General features: G+C 42.5%; 1 protein-coding gene across 1 annotated transcript; it reads right to left on the minus strand.

Moving 5' to 3' along the window:
- Positions 1 to 977: 977 nt before the first annotated feature.
- On the minus strand, positions 978 to 9,068 carry ENOSF1 (enolase superfamily member 1). Its single transcript, XM_054814124.1, is given in 8 exon segments — positions 978 to 1,062; positions 1,271 to 1,342; positions 1,534 to 1,693; positions 4,800 to 4,839; positions 5,467 to 5,488; positions 5,490 to 5,593; positions 7,392 to 7,538; positions 8,994 to 9,068. Coding segments are annotated over 8 exon segments (705 nt in total).
- Between the last annotated feature and the right edge of the window lie 5,890 nt (positions 9,069 to 14,958).

Consider the following 14,958-nt stretch of genomic DNA (forward strand, 5'->3'; position numbering starts at 1 on the left):
AATTAATTACAACTTCACTGTTCCCCTTTATCAGCGCAATTTACTACCAATGGCAGTTGTTGAAATGAAGCTTGTACCTTGAAGTCCAAGAAGGTTTATGCTGCTTGAAAGATCAGAAAGATGTAAAAAGCAGACGCAACACAGCAGACTTTAATGTTATAAAAGTGAAAACACACATATTTTTAAATTAATGTGTATAAGACTTCTATGATTTCACGCAAAAAATATAAACATGCAAAAGAATTTGAATATATAGACTTAAACAGGAGGTACTCAAGGAATTTTGATTTGCAGAATATGAAGACTGTTCACTGCTGTGAAGATGACTAGTATGACTGCAGGCTACATTCAGAGCAGAATTTTAGACAAAAGAGAGGACATTGTTAGATACTCTTGGGAACCTATGAGAGGAACCCATAGGCCTGCTGAGAGAAGGGGGCATTCCTGGACTTACTTCCTGATGACTAAGCTGTCCCAGCAGCTCCCTGTGTCTTGCACTCCCCAGCTGATGACTTAAAGAGCTGTACAGGTGGCATTAAAAGTCGGTTCCTTGCCAGCTCTGCATATCCACAGCATTTCTGAGTCCTTGCCATTTGCCCTGCAGACTGCTACACTCATTCTGCCACACAATTTGGCCTTGAAGAGTTTCCTCTCTTCTGTCATTCCTCCTCTGAATGCATCCTTTCATCATTGCCCCACTTTCCAAGGGCAATTCAATCAAGTTGGAGACAGCAAAGAAATTTCTTACCACTTTGCTCAGGTAGTATCTCCCTCTATGTTCTACCTTAAGACAAGCTTTCATAACCTACATTATTTCTGACGTGTTTTGATATGTTGCAAAATTGGCCTTACTGCAATACCAGAAAGAATATAGGTTATCTGGTCATGATAGATGAGGGGTCAGAAAAGAAGAAAGTGTTTCTCAATTTGGAGACAAGCGCCTATCTGATCAGCCATCAAAATGAATAGTCTGTTAATTAGTCTGACTTGGAGAGTTTGCCACCATAGTGACTGGGATCTGTGAAGTGTCTGAAGATGGAATACAGCCCAGGTTTCAAGTACCTTTAGCAAAACCACGAACTGTTCACGTTCACCTGCTTGAAGGTTAATCCACACTTCTAACTTCCCTTTGTAGCCCACAGGTAAGTGGGCTTGTAGGGTAGCAAGACAAATGCATGCTGTGACCAACATGTAGCAACATCTTTTTTTAAGAAAAAAAACAGAACAATCACCATAGTCAATTGCTACTGGAGTATTTTGTGTAACTAACCTGCTTTCAAGGCTTCCAGACACCGGGATATAATCAAATACTATCAACTGCTGGACTGATTCACGGAGACCTCCAAATCCATAGTAGAAAAAGACAGTGCTCAGTACAAAGACATAAAAAGTCCTTTGGTGCAGCCCTATAGCATGACATGAAACAAAGAAATTTCCAGCAGTGCATGCAAGCTTATGCTCAGCAATCACAAGCATGACAGCTGAAGAAACTGATCAGACTGGCTGGGAGGGGAGGGAGAGAAAGATTTTCTCATTCCTGCTGCATTTTGCAGAGCCTCACTCTGGAACATTTTGGCCATCAGCAACACAGACAAGTGTTCATTCACACTTCCTAGCCTGCAGCTGTCAATTTGGAGATAACTCAAGGCCTTAGCTGGTAGAAGCTGTTTAAATATCACTCTGTTGTGGCAGTGTAAGGGAAAAAATAAAAAGTTAAGACCTGGAGTCTCCCAAATTAACATATTACAACAGCTGCTGGCAACTCATATCAAAACATTTGTACAGTGTCCCTCCTGCGTATCTCAATAAATCCAAATTATTTTAATGACTCTATTTAAATGAGAGATCACATGAGAATTTGGATGAAGTGAAGTTCAAGAATGTTGCCACTATTAAAAATAATCAGCTTATACTTGCAATGTTAAGAGCACTAGACCTGACCCAATGAACTGAGGTACACTGGAAAAAACCCACTGTGTGCCAAAGGGCATAGTCGTGCTGGAATGAGTTTGGAAATTACGGCCCCTTAACTGGATGTTGAACCACATAAGTGAAGCAAAAATGCGAAGTGAAAATGGCTCTTCCATTGCAGGACAAGGACAGGGGCTGAACCTATGTGGTGGCGGCTGAGTTTGTAGTGAAACCATTATGTAATGCTCACACGAACTGATTGGGCAGCTCTGCCAGATAATTACCTCAGAGACTGCCTCAAAATCTTATTAGACTTTAGGCTCCTTTAGGAGCCAAGTCACACCCCTCTGGTCACCTAACCATGTCCCCGGCAAGGACTTGGGGTACACTGGGGACAGGACTGTCTTAGCCCCACTTCAGCATGCTCAGGACTGCACAGCTCTGGGATGTGCTTGCCTATGTGAAGGAGCAGCTCTTCCCATTCTGAGACAGCTAAAGTGAATATTGCGGTGACTTTGCTGTAGGAAATCATTCCTTCTTCTGGAGACCAGTCCAGCCAGATGAGAGATGGCCTTGTAGACATACGTTTGGATAAGAGTCATGATTCAATTTCTAGCTGTGCTTCAGATTTCCTGTCTGGAGCTTGGCTAAGTTGTTCAGTCAGTTCAGGCCTCGCATTAATTTCCCGTGTTTGTAGTACAGATAATAGTACTCCTGTTATTCGCAGGGGAATTCTGTGGGTAAATACATTAAATTCTTATGTTGTTCTCAGATGTTATAGTGAAAAGAAGAAAAAGGTTATACAAACCATCAAGTAAAGGCAGTATTCAGGACTGCCCTTTACTTTGTAAAGCAAGGCTATACTAATGGGTAATTCAAACTCATCCTAATTATAAAACACCCCCCTCCCCAAATTAAAAGTGCCCTATCTACTGGTAGACAGCAGCTGAGAGCGAGAAGCACAATGAAATATGTTGATTGCAGGGCTTGGCATGAGAAAATGGCAGCAGAGAAACTATGCTAATGCAGTCACTGTTGTCTCCAGTTGCTGCAGAGAACTGAGAATTTGTTAATTCACATTGTTGAGGCTCTGTAGATTTGGTGTCAAGACTTGGCAAAAAGATGGGTGCAATAAAAAACAAATTACTTTAGGTTGGAGACTGGTATTGTAAAAGGTACCAGCCTGTCTATTGACACCTTGCTCCTTATATCCAGGAATTAGTTCTGGTCTTTGGACTCATTGAAAATATTTCATGTGAAAAGTATTTAAATATAGCTGATGGCAGTGACTTACTACTAGTGCTAGCAATGAGTTTCCCTGGGGCAAAGGAGAGGTTTCAACTTTACAAAATAGCCACATATATACCAGCCAAATCCCTTCTAAGGCCAGACAGGGCACCGAGGGCACTGACGGGCCTCAGCCTGACCAGCCTGACCTGGGGCCCACACCTTCTGCCCATGGGCCTTAGTTTCTGCAGGGCTGCATTGCAGGTGTACCCGCTTCCAGCTGTGGTATAGCTGTGGACGTGTCTGGCCATGGACCAACCCCCCGGCCTGGCCCCATGACCGTGGCCCTGCTCTGCCATGGCCCTGCCCGCACACACCCGGGGCTGTGTCTGACCTTGGTTCCCCTCACCAGGCCTGGTCCTGAGCCCCACTCACACACTGCTGGCCTGGCCTGGCCTCAGCCCAGCCCTGTCCTTGTCCCCGGGAGGTCCTAGTGCTTGGGGCTGGGGATATTCCACTGCCCCCCACCGACCCTGCCCCTGGCTGGATGGGGATGGGCCTGGCTGGGGGGCCTCTGCCCTGCTGCCCCCATGGGGACCCCCTGCAGCTCCTGGTCCCCTGGGAGCAGCTGGCCCCTGTGGCACCCTGCCAGTTTTCTCAGGCTGTCCCTAGGGACGGCCAGGCTCGACCTGGGTCTGACTTCATCACCGCAGCCAGGCTGGCAGTCACTGGGCGGTGTTTGACACTGGTCCCTGTCACTGGGCCAGACCCTGCCCTCAGGGCTGTCTCCTCACCGTGACCTCTTCTGGCAACCTTCTCAGCTGACCCTGGCTGCCACCCCCAGACCTGCCCTGCCAACCGTGGTATCGGCTCCTGGCTCCCCAGCCCTCCCTGCATGCTGACAGTGCTCCTGGTGCCACTGAGAGGATGAACTACAGCTTGCTAACAGCATGATTTTCTGGGATTTTTGATCTTTACAGTTGAGTTAGTGCAGCACAAATAGAGTTGATGATACAAGATGAGGAGGCACAAACCTTTCCACTCTAAAACCCACTCCTTTATATAGCTGCTGCAAGGCCATGTCTACATGTGCACTACTGTGCTGAGCAAAACACTCGCTTAATCATCAGACCCACAGAGCAAAATGGGAGCTGTGATAATTATCCTTGGGCTACAGGGGCTATCAGCTTCAGTAGCCCTGCAGCTCTCCAGCCTACATTGTTCTGCACAGATGTTATCCAAGTTGTCTCATGGAGCTGCAGTGTGCTCCACGAAGCAGCATGGACTTACTCTTTGTACCTTGCTTCTCTACCTTTCATATGGGCAATCACGATCATGGATGCATTCTTTCATATTTCTCACTGATGTGAGAATATGAAATTTTAGCAGTCACTCTTGTAATAATAATTTAAAAAAATCAGATATTTCCAGGTTGTTCACAGAAATCATGTGTGGGAAGAATGAACCAGGGAGATACGGTGAAGGGAGGCAACCTTGGTAGGGAGTAGCTGAAATAGATACCAAGTAATTGTCAGCTGTAGTGTTTAACTTGAGTGAGAAATGCAAAGGAGTTTTGGTGCCAGCTCCAAAGGTTATGCAGTAGCGACATTAAACAGTAGTAATTAGGAAAAAGCCCAAAGCACTTACACATATACTCACATGTTCTCTGGTTGCCACACCAACTCCTAGCAGTGCTAAGGCCTGCAAGGAAATAACAAACAGTCACGATTTGCTTCTGGTTTTTAATTCCCAATGGAGTTACTCAGTAGCATAAAGGATGGAATAACAGTTGATTCAGCATACTGTTTTCTACTTGTTTTATAGAAAATATAACACATGTTATAAAACTTTCCACTGATTTTTTTTTCTGCTTTCTCTGCTCCACAAGCAATGTAAAGAATTATATAGCAGGGTGTGCGAAGCAGTAAAGAAATGCACATACTGTACATCTGGAGTTTTAACAGTGCTGCTAAGTATAGCACGTTGGGAGCAGAAATTCTGAACTGAACTTCCCATTTCATTGGAAACCATACATTTTTTTAAAAAGTCCATTCACATTTCATACTAAATGTTGTCTGCCTTCCTCATGCAGGCATTACAGTCCTTTTATGTATTTTTTTTTTTTAGAAACAAAGTATTTCTTTAAACTTAAGGGAATACAGGTGCAGAATATGTGTCAGGGTCCTGTAGCAAATACATTTAATAGTAGTCTGAATAACAAGTTCAACCTGAACTCTGAATATGTGAAAGAACAGTATCAACATTACACTACAGTACTGACTGCAGTCACTGTGTTATTATTGAAATAAAAAAAATTAACTCTCCAACTTTTGAAATGCTTGCATGTCCCATCTGGAAAAGTTGGCTCCTTAATCCACAAGGGCTTAAACTCACCTGGTTTAGTGACCCACTCTATTGCTTCCTTTATTTCCCGTTGTTGGTTTGCATCCAGCATCTGGGGATAAGGAAAATAAGAATCAAATACACTGGAGGATTCTATTCCCTTTTTTTTTTCCTGTCAAATTCTCATAAAAAGAGCTGCAAAATTGATATGAAGTGGTAGAAATTCAGGAAATAGAAAGGAAATTAAAAGCTGGAATTGCCATTCTGTCTATATTGTACTTTTGGCCACACTTGCACTGAGTTGCAATGACTATAGCAATATGCAGACTAGGTTTGAACCAAGCAGATCGGGAGCTGTAGGAAGCAGAGCAGAGTATTCTGTGGGAATGAGTATATCTTGGCAATATACACTTGACTAAAGCACCCTAAAACATGGATATGGCCTCCTGAAATTTTCAGCAGAAAAGATTCTTGACAAAAAAAATGCAGTAGTTTAAATAAGATGAGTTTCTCAAGCAGCACTTCTCTCCCACACAAGGGAGAATTTTTTCCCCCTACAAAAAGTGAAACATATGAGAATGACAGCACAGTTCCTCTTCAGGTTTTGCCATCCTGTATTCACATGGCATTTCATGATACATGGCATCCCGTGAAAGCTCCATGCTGCACTGCAGTACCCAGCATAGGTCAGCAGCTGTGGTGTGTCAGAGAACACATGGGGCAAAGAATCCAGCCCATAGCAGTCAACAGAGTAACATTTCCAAATCAAAATGTGTGTCTTCATCTAATTATTCCTTTTCATTTAAATATTTTAGTTTCAAAACTTCTTTTCTAGTTTATTTTTGGCCAAACATCAGCGAAAAAATACTAACAGGCTTTCCTCTGGAAGCCTCCCTGGATATAAAAGGCACTTCATATCTTCTAGAAGACAATCCTGGAACTGGAGTTCCCCCCAGGCTTGAATGGAAGTTCTGGCACAGAATCATAGAATCATAGAATCATAGAATGGTTTGGGTTGAAAGGGACCTTAAAGATCATGTAGTTCCAACACCCCTGCCACGGGCAGGGACGCCCTCCACTAGACCATGTTGCCCAAAGCCTCATCCAACCTGGTCTTAAACACTTCCAGGGATGGGGAATCCACAGCCTCTCTGGGCAACCTGTTCCAGTGCCTCATCACTCTCACAGTAAAGAATTTCTTTCTAACATCTAATCTAAATCGACCCTCCTTCAGCTTAAACCCATTACCCCTTGTCCTGTCACTACACTCCCTGATAAACAGTCCCTCACCATCTTTCCTGTAGGCCCCTTCAGGTACTGGTAAGCTGCAGTTAGATCTCCCCAGAGCCTTCTTTTCTCCAGGCTGAACAACCCCAACTCTCTCAGCCTGTCCTCACAGGACAGGTGCTCCAGTCATGTGGTCGTCTTCGTGGCCCCCCTCTGGGCTCGCTCCAACAGCTCCATGTCTTTCTTCTACTGAGGACCCCAGAGCTGGACGCAGTACTCCAGGTAGGGTCTCACGAGAGCAGAGTAGAGGGGCAGAATCACCTCCCTCAACCTGCTGGCCACGCTGTTTTTGATACAGCCCAGGATATGGATGGCTTTTTACGCTGCGAGTGCACATTGCCACGTCATGTTGATATTTTCATCAACCAAAACCCCCAAGTCCTTCTCCGCAGGGCTGCTCTCAGTCCATGTGGGATAAAATTCTTAGTAATACATCTACTTTGGTCATGTCCAATACTGCTCTTTGTTGATATATATCAACATTGTTTTTTGCCATCATTATTCAGGATTTGAAGAAGGAAGAAAAAAAAATAATTGTCAAGTAATGTATATAATAAGAGATATTTCATCTAATGGTTTTAAATAGAAAATAACATAGTATAATAGCAAAAACTGATACTCACCATTATGTTGTCTGGGCCAATAATTTCTCATATAAATCTTTATCTGCAAATATCATCCTGAAGATCCGCACCCACCTGTACTTTGAGCCTAGATGCATATTTGGGACAAGATATAGATGACTTCTGAATGATTAATGCAACAGTAAACTGGAATCCATAAACCAGAATTTACAATTTCAGCATCACTGTCTTACAGAAAGAACTTTCATATTACTTCTTTTCCCTTGCGAGTAACCTTCATCCTACTCTGAAAATAAAACAGCAATGTTTTTTTCATAAATCAATGGAAACGCGTTTATCTTCATTTGCGATCAGCCCTCAGCTTTGCCATACCATTACTGTTTTCCTGCAATGCAGCATTATGCAGTAGTAGAAGGGGGAAGTGTTGGAGAGAGGTACAGAAGCAAAGTCATCACTGCCCATATGACGACCTGGAAGAGTTAGACTAGGTCTAGTCCATCTATTCAAAGCATAAAACACAGAAGAATAACACTCAGTACAAGTGTTTACTAGACGTTGTCCAGCCTTCTCTCAAGTCTTATGTGTGTAGCTGCAAGCAAAGTTACATCAATTATACATCTCCAAATAACTCTACCACACTGCATCTAGAATAATATTAATTTACACATTTTCAGAATAAGAATAAGCTTTTTATTTCTTCCTAGGAGGTAGCAGAAGACCATGAGAAAATGAGATCCAATATATGAATAACATCCAGCTGAACCTAACTCCTCAACCCAGCTAACTGTAATGTGTGATAAATTTTTCTAATCCAGGTATGAACATCCCATGGCTCAGCAACACTATTTCTAGATATACTAAGGCGTATGTTTCTCAGAAGATAAATCCCAGCTATATTAACTAAATCTGACACCAATAAACTGTCCAAAGCTTTTACAATATTTCACAGAAAGTCAAGCACATGCAATTCTCTCTGGCACTAAGGATGCTGCTTTACGAAGGAAGCTAAGGGCGCTCTGCTGCTGACAGTTTCAGAGTATCCCTCAAAGCCAAGGCAACCAGAAGTTCTAGAAGAAACCAACAATTATCAGACTCTTGAGGTTCATGTTGCTTGTGAAGGACACATCCCCGTTTTTCATCTATGAAGTTACTGCAGGTTAAGGGCACTGTGTTTCTGAACATAGCTATCCAAGCACAGATTTTGTGTGTTTTCATTAACACTCTTAATGATCACACTTCTGGTTAATTCATATCACTCTCCTGAGTATCCCTATGTGCATAAGCTCCTTGCTTAAACCAACACAGCTGCAGCCATGCAAACTTGCTGTTATATACAATATACCAACATAAAGAGACTTCAATTTCTACCTTAATACCTTGTTCTCAATACTCATGTTCCTTGGGTATATCCTTGATCATAGACAGGACTGTAACACTCTGCCTTACCAGGAAAATTACTTAAATGGCATTGGGCCTGCTTTTTACCTCCCCAAATGGATCTGCAATGTTACATTTTCACTCAGTCCAGCAAAACTTCTAAGTGCTTAGGAGCAAGCAGTGAGGATTTATCATCATCTGTTAGGATTTCCCCACTTCACATACCATTTAACAACTTAGTATTGTAAGACTGAACATTCAAACCTGTTTTAACTGCTGGTCTGAGTAGCCCAGCTAGGCACAGGATTTTGTATAAACCAGATATTCCTGCTTCAGCATTTGCTATTCTGAAGCAGATGAGGATGGTTTCAAGTCAGGCTGTGTTTTAGTCAACAGAGGATTATTTTGTTAAACAGTTCAACAAAGAATGTTTTTTGGGGAAATGGAAGGATTGGAGGTGTTCTGACTTTTTTTTTCTTTGAAAGCCATAATTTTAATTAAATAGATCAATTTTGCTGAATAAGCCCTTCCCTCTTCTCCCTAGCTATTTCATTGCAAGAGAACTGCAAACCAGATAAATCCTTGGAAGAAGCAGAGAACAGCACAATCTCCTTGCTAACCCAACACAAAGCATTATATGGCAAAAAGTCACCAATGTAGCACTGATTTTGCACTCCTGGAACATGTGAGAAGACGCGAGCAAACTTCATCTCGCATAGTCCCCTTCCCATTCTCTAAGAGATGCAGAGTAATGGTTTTCATCAGGTACAGGTTTTGGCAGGGATAGGGTTAGTTTTCCTTCTGGCAGCTGGTACAGCGCTGTGTTTTGGATTTAGGATAAGAATAATGTTGGTAACACACTGATGTTTTCAGTTGTTGCCAAGCAGTCAAGGACTTTTCAGCGCTTCATACTGCCCTGCCAATGAGAAGGCGGGGGGGCACCTAAGAAGCTGGGAGGCGACACGGCCAGGACAGCTGACCCAAAGTGACCAAAGAGATATTCCATACCATATGACGTCATGTTCCAGTGGCAGCTGGGGGTCTTGCGCAGCATCAACTTCAAGTGGTGAGAAATTGTGGTGTTCATCACTTGTTTTGTTGTTGTTGTTATTATTATTATCATTATCATCATTTTTATTATTATCCTTTTTTTTGTTTGTCCTATTAAACTGTTTTTATCTCAACCCACGAGTGTTCTCACTTTCACTCTTCCAATTCTCTCCCCCATCCTGCCAGGGGGGAGTGAGCAAGCGGCTGCGTGGTGCTCAGCTGCCTGCTGGGGTAAAACCATGACAATCTGTTTAAGCTCACCTCTTTCTTTTTTCCCCAGCAGGCCATTTTGGTATATTTCTGGAGGGGAACAAGCATAAATATGAAATTACACTCAACAACAACTTCTCACCCTCCAGATTTCATCATTACGATTGTCCCTCCAGCCTGTCTTAGTCTTACAGGCTGGTGGTGTATTCCTGAGTGAGGTACTCCCGCCAAAACTGATGAGACAACTTGAGGGTTAGTAAGATGGAGGGTACCAAAGTCTGGCTTTGAAGGAAAGATGACTTACCATAAGGTTCTTCATCTGATAATAGCACATCAGTAATATATCTGAAATCCATGCAGAATAGCAATTGTTTGGCAACCTGATTCAAGGATGACATATAAAATAAAAAAGCCTAGCATAATAAAACAGTACGATGAAAAAAAGATTAAGTAATGCTAGTCACTTGAGGAATGGCTGTCAATCTTTTCCCTGTTTCTCTGAAACAAACAGGGAGTTGAGACAGCAGATCTTCTAAATCTTCCCCCCCCCAAACCACCTCATCAGCCTGTGTTGCACTGCCAAATGTGCAAGTGTGTGCCTAATTTCATGGCTGTGAGTAGTTGATAATAAACCCTTTTCAGCTTCCTTTTAAACTCTATCCAAGCAGGAGTAAAACATTAAACAGGAAAAACAAGTCACACTTTTCAGCTGTCAAATTAAGACAGAGAAGCACCCCTGTTGTCACACCTCCTGCTCTCAGGAAAGGAAAAACCAGGTTATTTTAGAACAGGCTCTTTTAGATCTTAATAGTGAACATAATTCCCTCAAAATGACTGATCATTTCAGCAAAGAGATCAACACATGAAGCCCAAGCATTTGCTAGCAGACAATGGTAGCATATACAGTTAAATTGCTGAGTTTTTAGTTTTCAGTAAGGAGTTGTTTTTGGGAAAAAGCCCCTCGCAATTAAAAAAAAAACAACCCAAGTATCCAGACTGAAAGAAAAACAGCTCCTTGGCCAAATCGTAAACAAAGACCTACAGATTAAAGCACAATCTTTAAGTACACGGCTCCCTATTAGCAGTAGGCATCAGTTCCCACTGCCAGCTCTGACGCTAGAGCTGGACAAGATAAGCTGTACAGCTTCCCCAGAAGAGGGGCTAGTTTGCATCTCTGCGTGAGGAGAGGGTATGTTGGGAGGCAAGGACATCTCTGAGCAGAAAGTAACATCTGTTGCCAAGGAAAGAGCTTCTGTCTGAAATGAGCTGTAAGACCATTTTAGTTTGGCACCAACTAAAACACGTACTCTTCTAATACAATTAAAACCAATAGGGCCTAGTTGCCTTTAGACTGGAAATATAACAAGATTTCCTTACAACGTCGACTAGTAATTTCCACAGAAACTAGAAAACAAAATAAATTAAGTAACTGTAACCACATGTATGCCATAAAAGAGTTAACATGCAGATGCTTTTTTCTTTATGAGGAAGTGTCACGAAGTGCAAGCATGTTTACATTTAGCACACAAAATTAATTACTGACACCAAAGCAATGTGGTTCTCAACCCGAAGCAAGAACATGTGACACTTTCCCCTGAAAATCATTAAGGATGGTGTATCCTTCTTAACCTGGTTTCATTATGGAAGCAATATCATAGGGTGATTATTAAAAAAGGGAAAAAAAACGCACTTCATACCAGCTATCTGACATGGTGACCTTCCCTCCAGCCCCCTCCCTTGCTGGAAACCACCATCATACAAATTACTCTTTCGACATATAAGATGTCTCTTTCTGAATTTTTTGATGAGCCTCTTTTCGGGACTGTATGGACTTTTCGGGACTCTCGGACTTCAGCAAGCTGAAGGTTGCTGATTACTTTTGCAAGCAATGATATGTGAAGCCTTAGTCCAACAGAGCAGAAGCGAAGCGAAGAGTGGATGCTGGCAGGCCTGAGCTGGTGGGACTCAAGCCCACTCTCCCTTGCAAGCTTTACAGTCGGGGTAGCACGATGGCATGTCCCCAGCCACTTGGCACATGAGCGGGTGACTCCAGTCAATGCTAGCTACAGCTTTTTGATGTTTCTTTCCTCTTAAATCAGCAGACCTGCCAACATCAAGCATGTCCAACCGTGCCTGTCAGGATGTGGCCACAGCAGCATCATACCACGTGTTATTTGTCCTCCCGCAGGACAAATAAGGGTTAGTTCTGGACTAGGACTCCACCATACCAAGGGTTTTAAGCTCACAGAGCAAAAGGCCAATTTCTGACTGTCACAACCTGAAGGGTTACCTGGCCTGCAGGTGTGGAGATCACGACCATGGGTTTGTAGGATTCTGTAAATGCAAGGACATGGAAGCTTTATGACTGAAATTTCTCTACTTTATTACAGATTACCACAAATACCACAAAAATCACCGCAAGCAAGTATACTACCACAGAAGTCGCCACTAGCAAACATACCTATGATTAATAAAATGGCTATGAATGAATATATATTAAGCTATTACAAATAGCTATCAGCAATCAATAATATAGTATCAATCAACAGTGTATTATCAATCAATAATAGCATCAATCAGTATTGTAGTACAATCAATAACAGCGGCAGCCAAGTAGCTATATACTATTACAGATTACTGCAGTTTACCATTAATGAAGCAAACTTATGAACAATATAACAGCAGATATATTTATAATAGATTACTTACATGAATATATATACTATCGATATGAAGTGAATTAGACAGATTTCAGAAGGAGCCAAATCATCCCAAAAGGGGGGGAACAAACAGGTCCTGGAGGGGGACCAACCGTCCCCAAAAGAGGGGAGGACAGACCGAGCCAGTAAGACAGCAGGCAGAGTCCCGCTTCCAAAATGATCCGCATCACAGACTCTGTTTTCAGCCAGGTGTCCCTGGGGACAGCCCAAGAGCTCATAGAAAGTTTGTGTCAGATTCAACTGGGGAGTTCTCAGAAAGAGAGAGGCTCCATTTTGGATAAAAATTAAGTCCTTTTTATATCACAGAGACATAAGAGGGAGTAGGACATTGAGCAGCCAATAGAAGCTGTTAATTTCTATTTTTCACTTGTAACAGCTAATAGATGATGCTGTTTTCGGTTCCCTCAGAGCAATTTTATTTTTTCAGACTGTTTTCCACCTTCTCAGATGATAAATTGTCATTACAGTGCCTTGTTTCACGCTTATCAGTGGTATCTGTGGATGTCTCTGGTTTCTAGGTACCCCAGATGCACTTCAAAGAGGCCAACTGCATTTTTCAAGGATGTTTTTTTATAGTTCACAGTGCTAGTCCCCAGGCTTGCAGTCCCCAGGCTTGCAGTTCCAGGCTTTTTCTGTCCATATTTTTGAGCAGACAATATATTTCGTTCAGTAATTTCCCTTCTAACCAGGCTGCCTTTATGGCTCTCACATCACTGCCTAAACAGGTTATTTTTAATATCCAGTGACATGCTAAGTATACCAGATTTGGCTCCCAGATCAACAGCATATTCGGTAGGCAAGTGGCTGAAAGATTAAAATCTCAGATTAAAATCTCCAAGTAAGAAAGACGAAATCAAGAGAAGGGCACACAGAGAAACATCTAATAAGCAGGGCTAGGCAAAAATCTTTGAGAAATGCCAGAGCTCCAGCAAAATGACTCTGAAATGTTCTGACCAATTCCACCACTAAGCACTGTGCAGCTGCTACAATTTTCCATCCTGCAAAAATTAAGCATGTGAAAGTCTCCAAGAACTCAGTGATGCCTGTACTTTATTTGATATTTTAAAGCTAAACATATGTATAAATAACTGCAGAATCAAGACCAGATGTGCAAATGAGGGCAAGCAGGAGCAGGGAATCTCTCTGAATTAATGAGCACTCTTACATTAAGATCCCATGAGCGGTACCTTTCCCTCTTGCTTGGCCCACAGAGCATTCAGGACAGCAGCTATGGCCAAGTGCACAGCACCCTTCTTTAGCCCAATCTGTTGAGCAATTGTACCAATGTACATCCACCAGTGTCATCCACACTGGTCTGATACTCACCATGTCTCAGTTTCTGTTAAATGATATTTTGTTTGCCAGAGATTAAAAGACAGCACTGTTGATAACACAGCAAGGGGAAAAGTCACTGAGAGTGGAAAAAAAAGAGGAATCTATATTGGTACTTACAAAAGAAGTAGATACTGAAATGTGCAACTTAGCTCAAATACCCACCTGGAACTCTCTGAGTGGTCCCTTTCACACTGGCTTGCCTTAGCACCAGATATGTTCCCAAGTTCCAAGAATAAAAATGGAAACATTTTGTGAAAACACACAACTTATATGCTTGTTACTATCCTTTTCACAACAGCGCTCCCAATGCATCTTACCTAGCAGAGCTGCCTGTTGCTAGTCAGCTCTCTGTAGAAGCCTCCAAAGTTGTTGACAAGTTCTCCCATGTTGCTATCAACCACGTGAATAAAGAAAGCCTTGACAGCATGTATGACGGCAAAGCACAGCAGAATTTACTGCCTCATTACAGCCAAATGCCTGTAACAGAATGACTGTGGGGCTTTTCCTCCACCGATCCTTCAAGAAGTAACCTTTTCCAAGTCTATGAATTTGAAGTATCAGCATGGAACCATTCATTTTGCACCCAGATCTGCATGGCCACTGTCAATCCAGTTGCATGGCCATGTTTTATCTTATACTTGCCTGTTTCCAGATGCTGATCCGTTGCTCAAAAAAATTAATACTGACAAAGGGCTTTCAAGATGAAGAGTTACTCCTGTATCACCTCCCACTCCACAGAGGAAGAAAACAGCCACCCTAGACTGGCAGCCCAGAACACTGGTAAGGAGACGAGGCCATCAGCTGACATCTCCTCTGAGGGGAACAACATTTCTATAAATGAGAGAGCCTTTACATACCATCCCTTTCAAGCAACTGCTGCATCTCCCAGAGCTGTTTTGGTACTTGCAGTCACG

The sequence above is a fragment of the Grus americana genome, chromosome 2 (genome assembly GCF_028858705.1).
Source record: "Grus americana isolate bGruAme1 chromosome 2, bGruAme1.mat, whole genome shotgun sequence".
NCBI classification, from domain to species: domain Eukaryota; kingdom Metazoa; phylum Chordata; class Aves; order Gruiformes; family Gruidae; genus Grus; species Grus americana.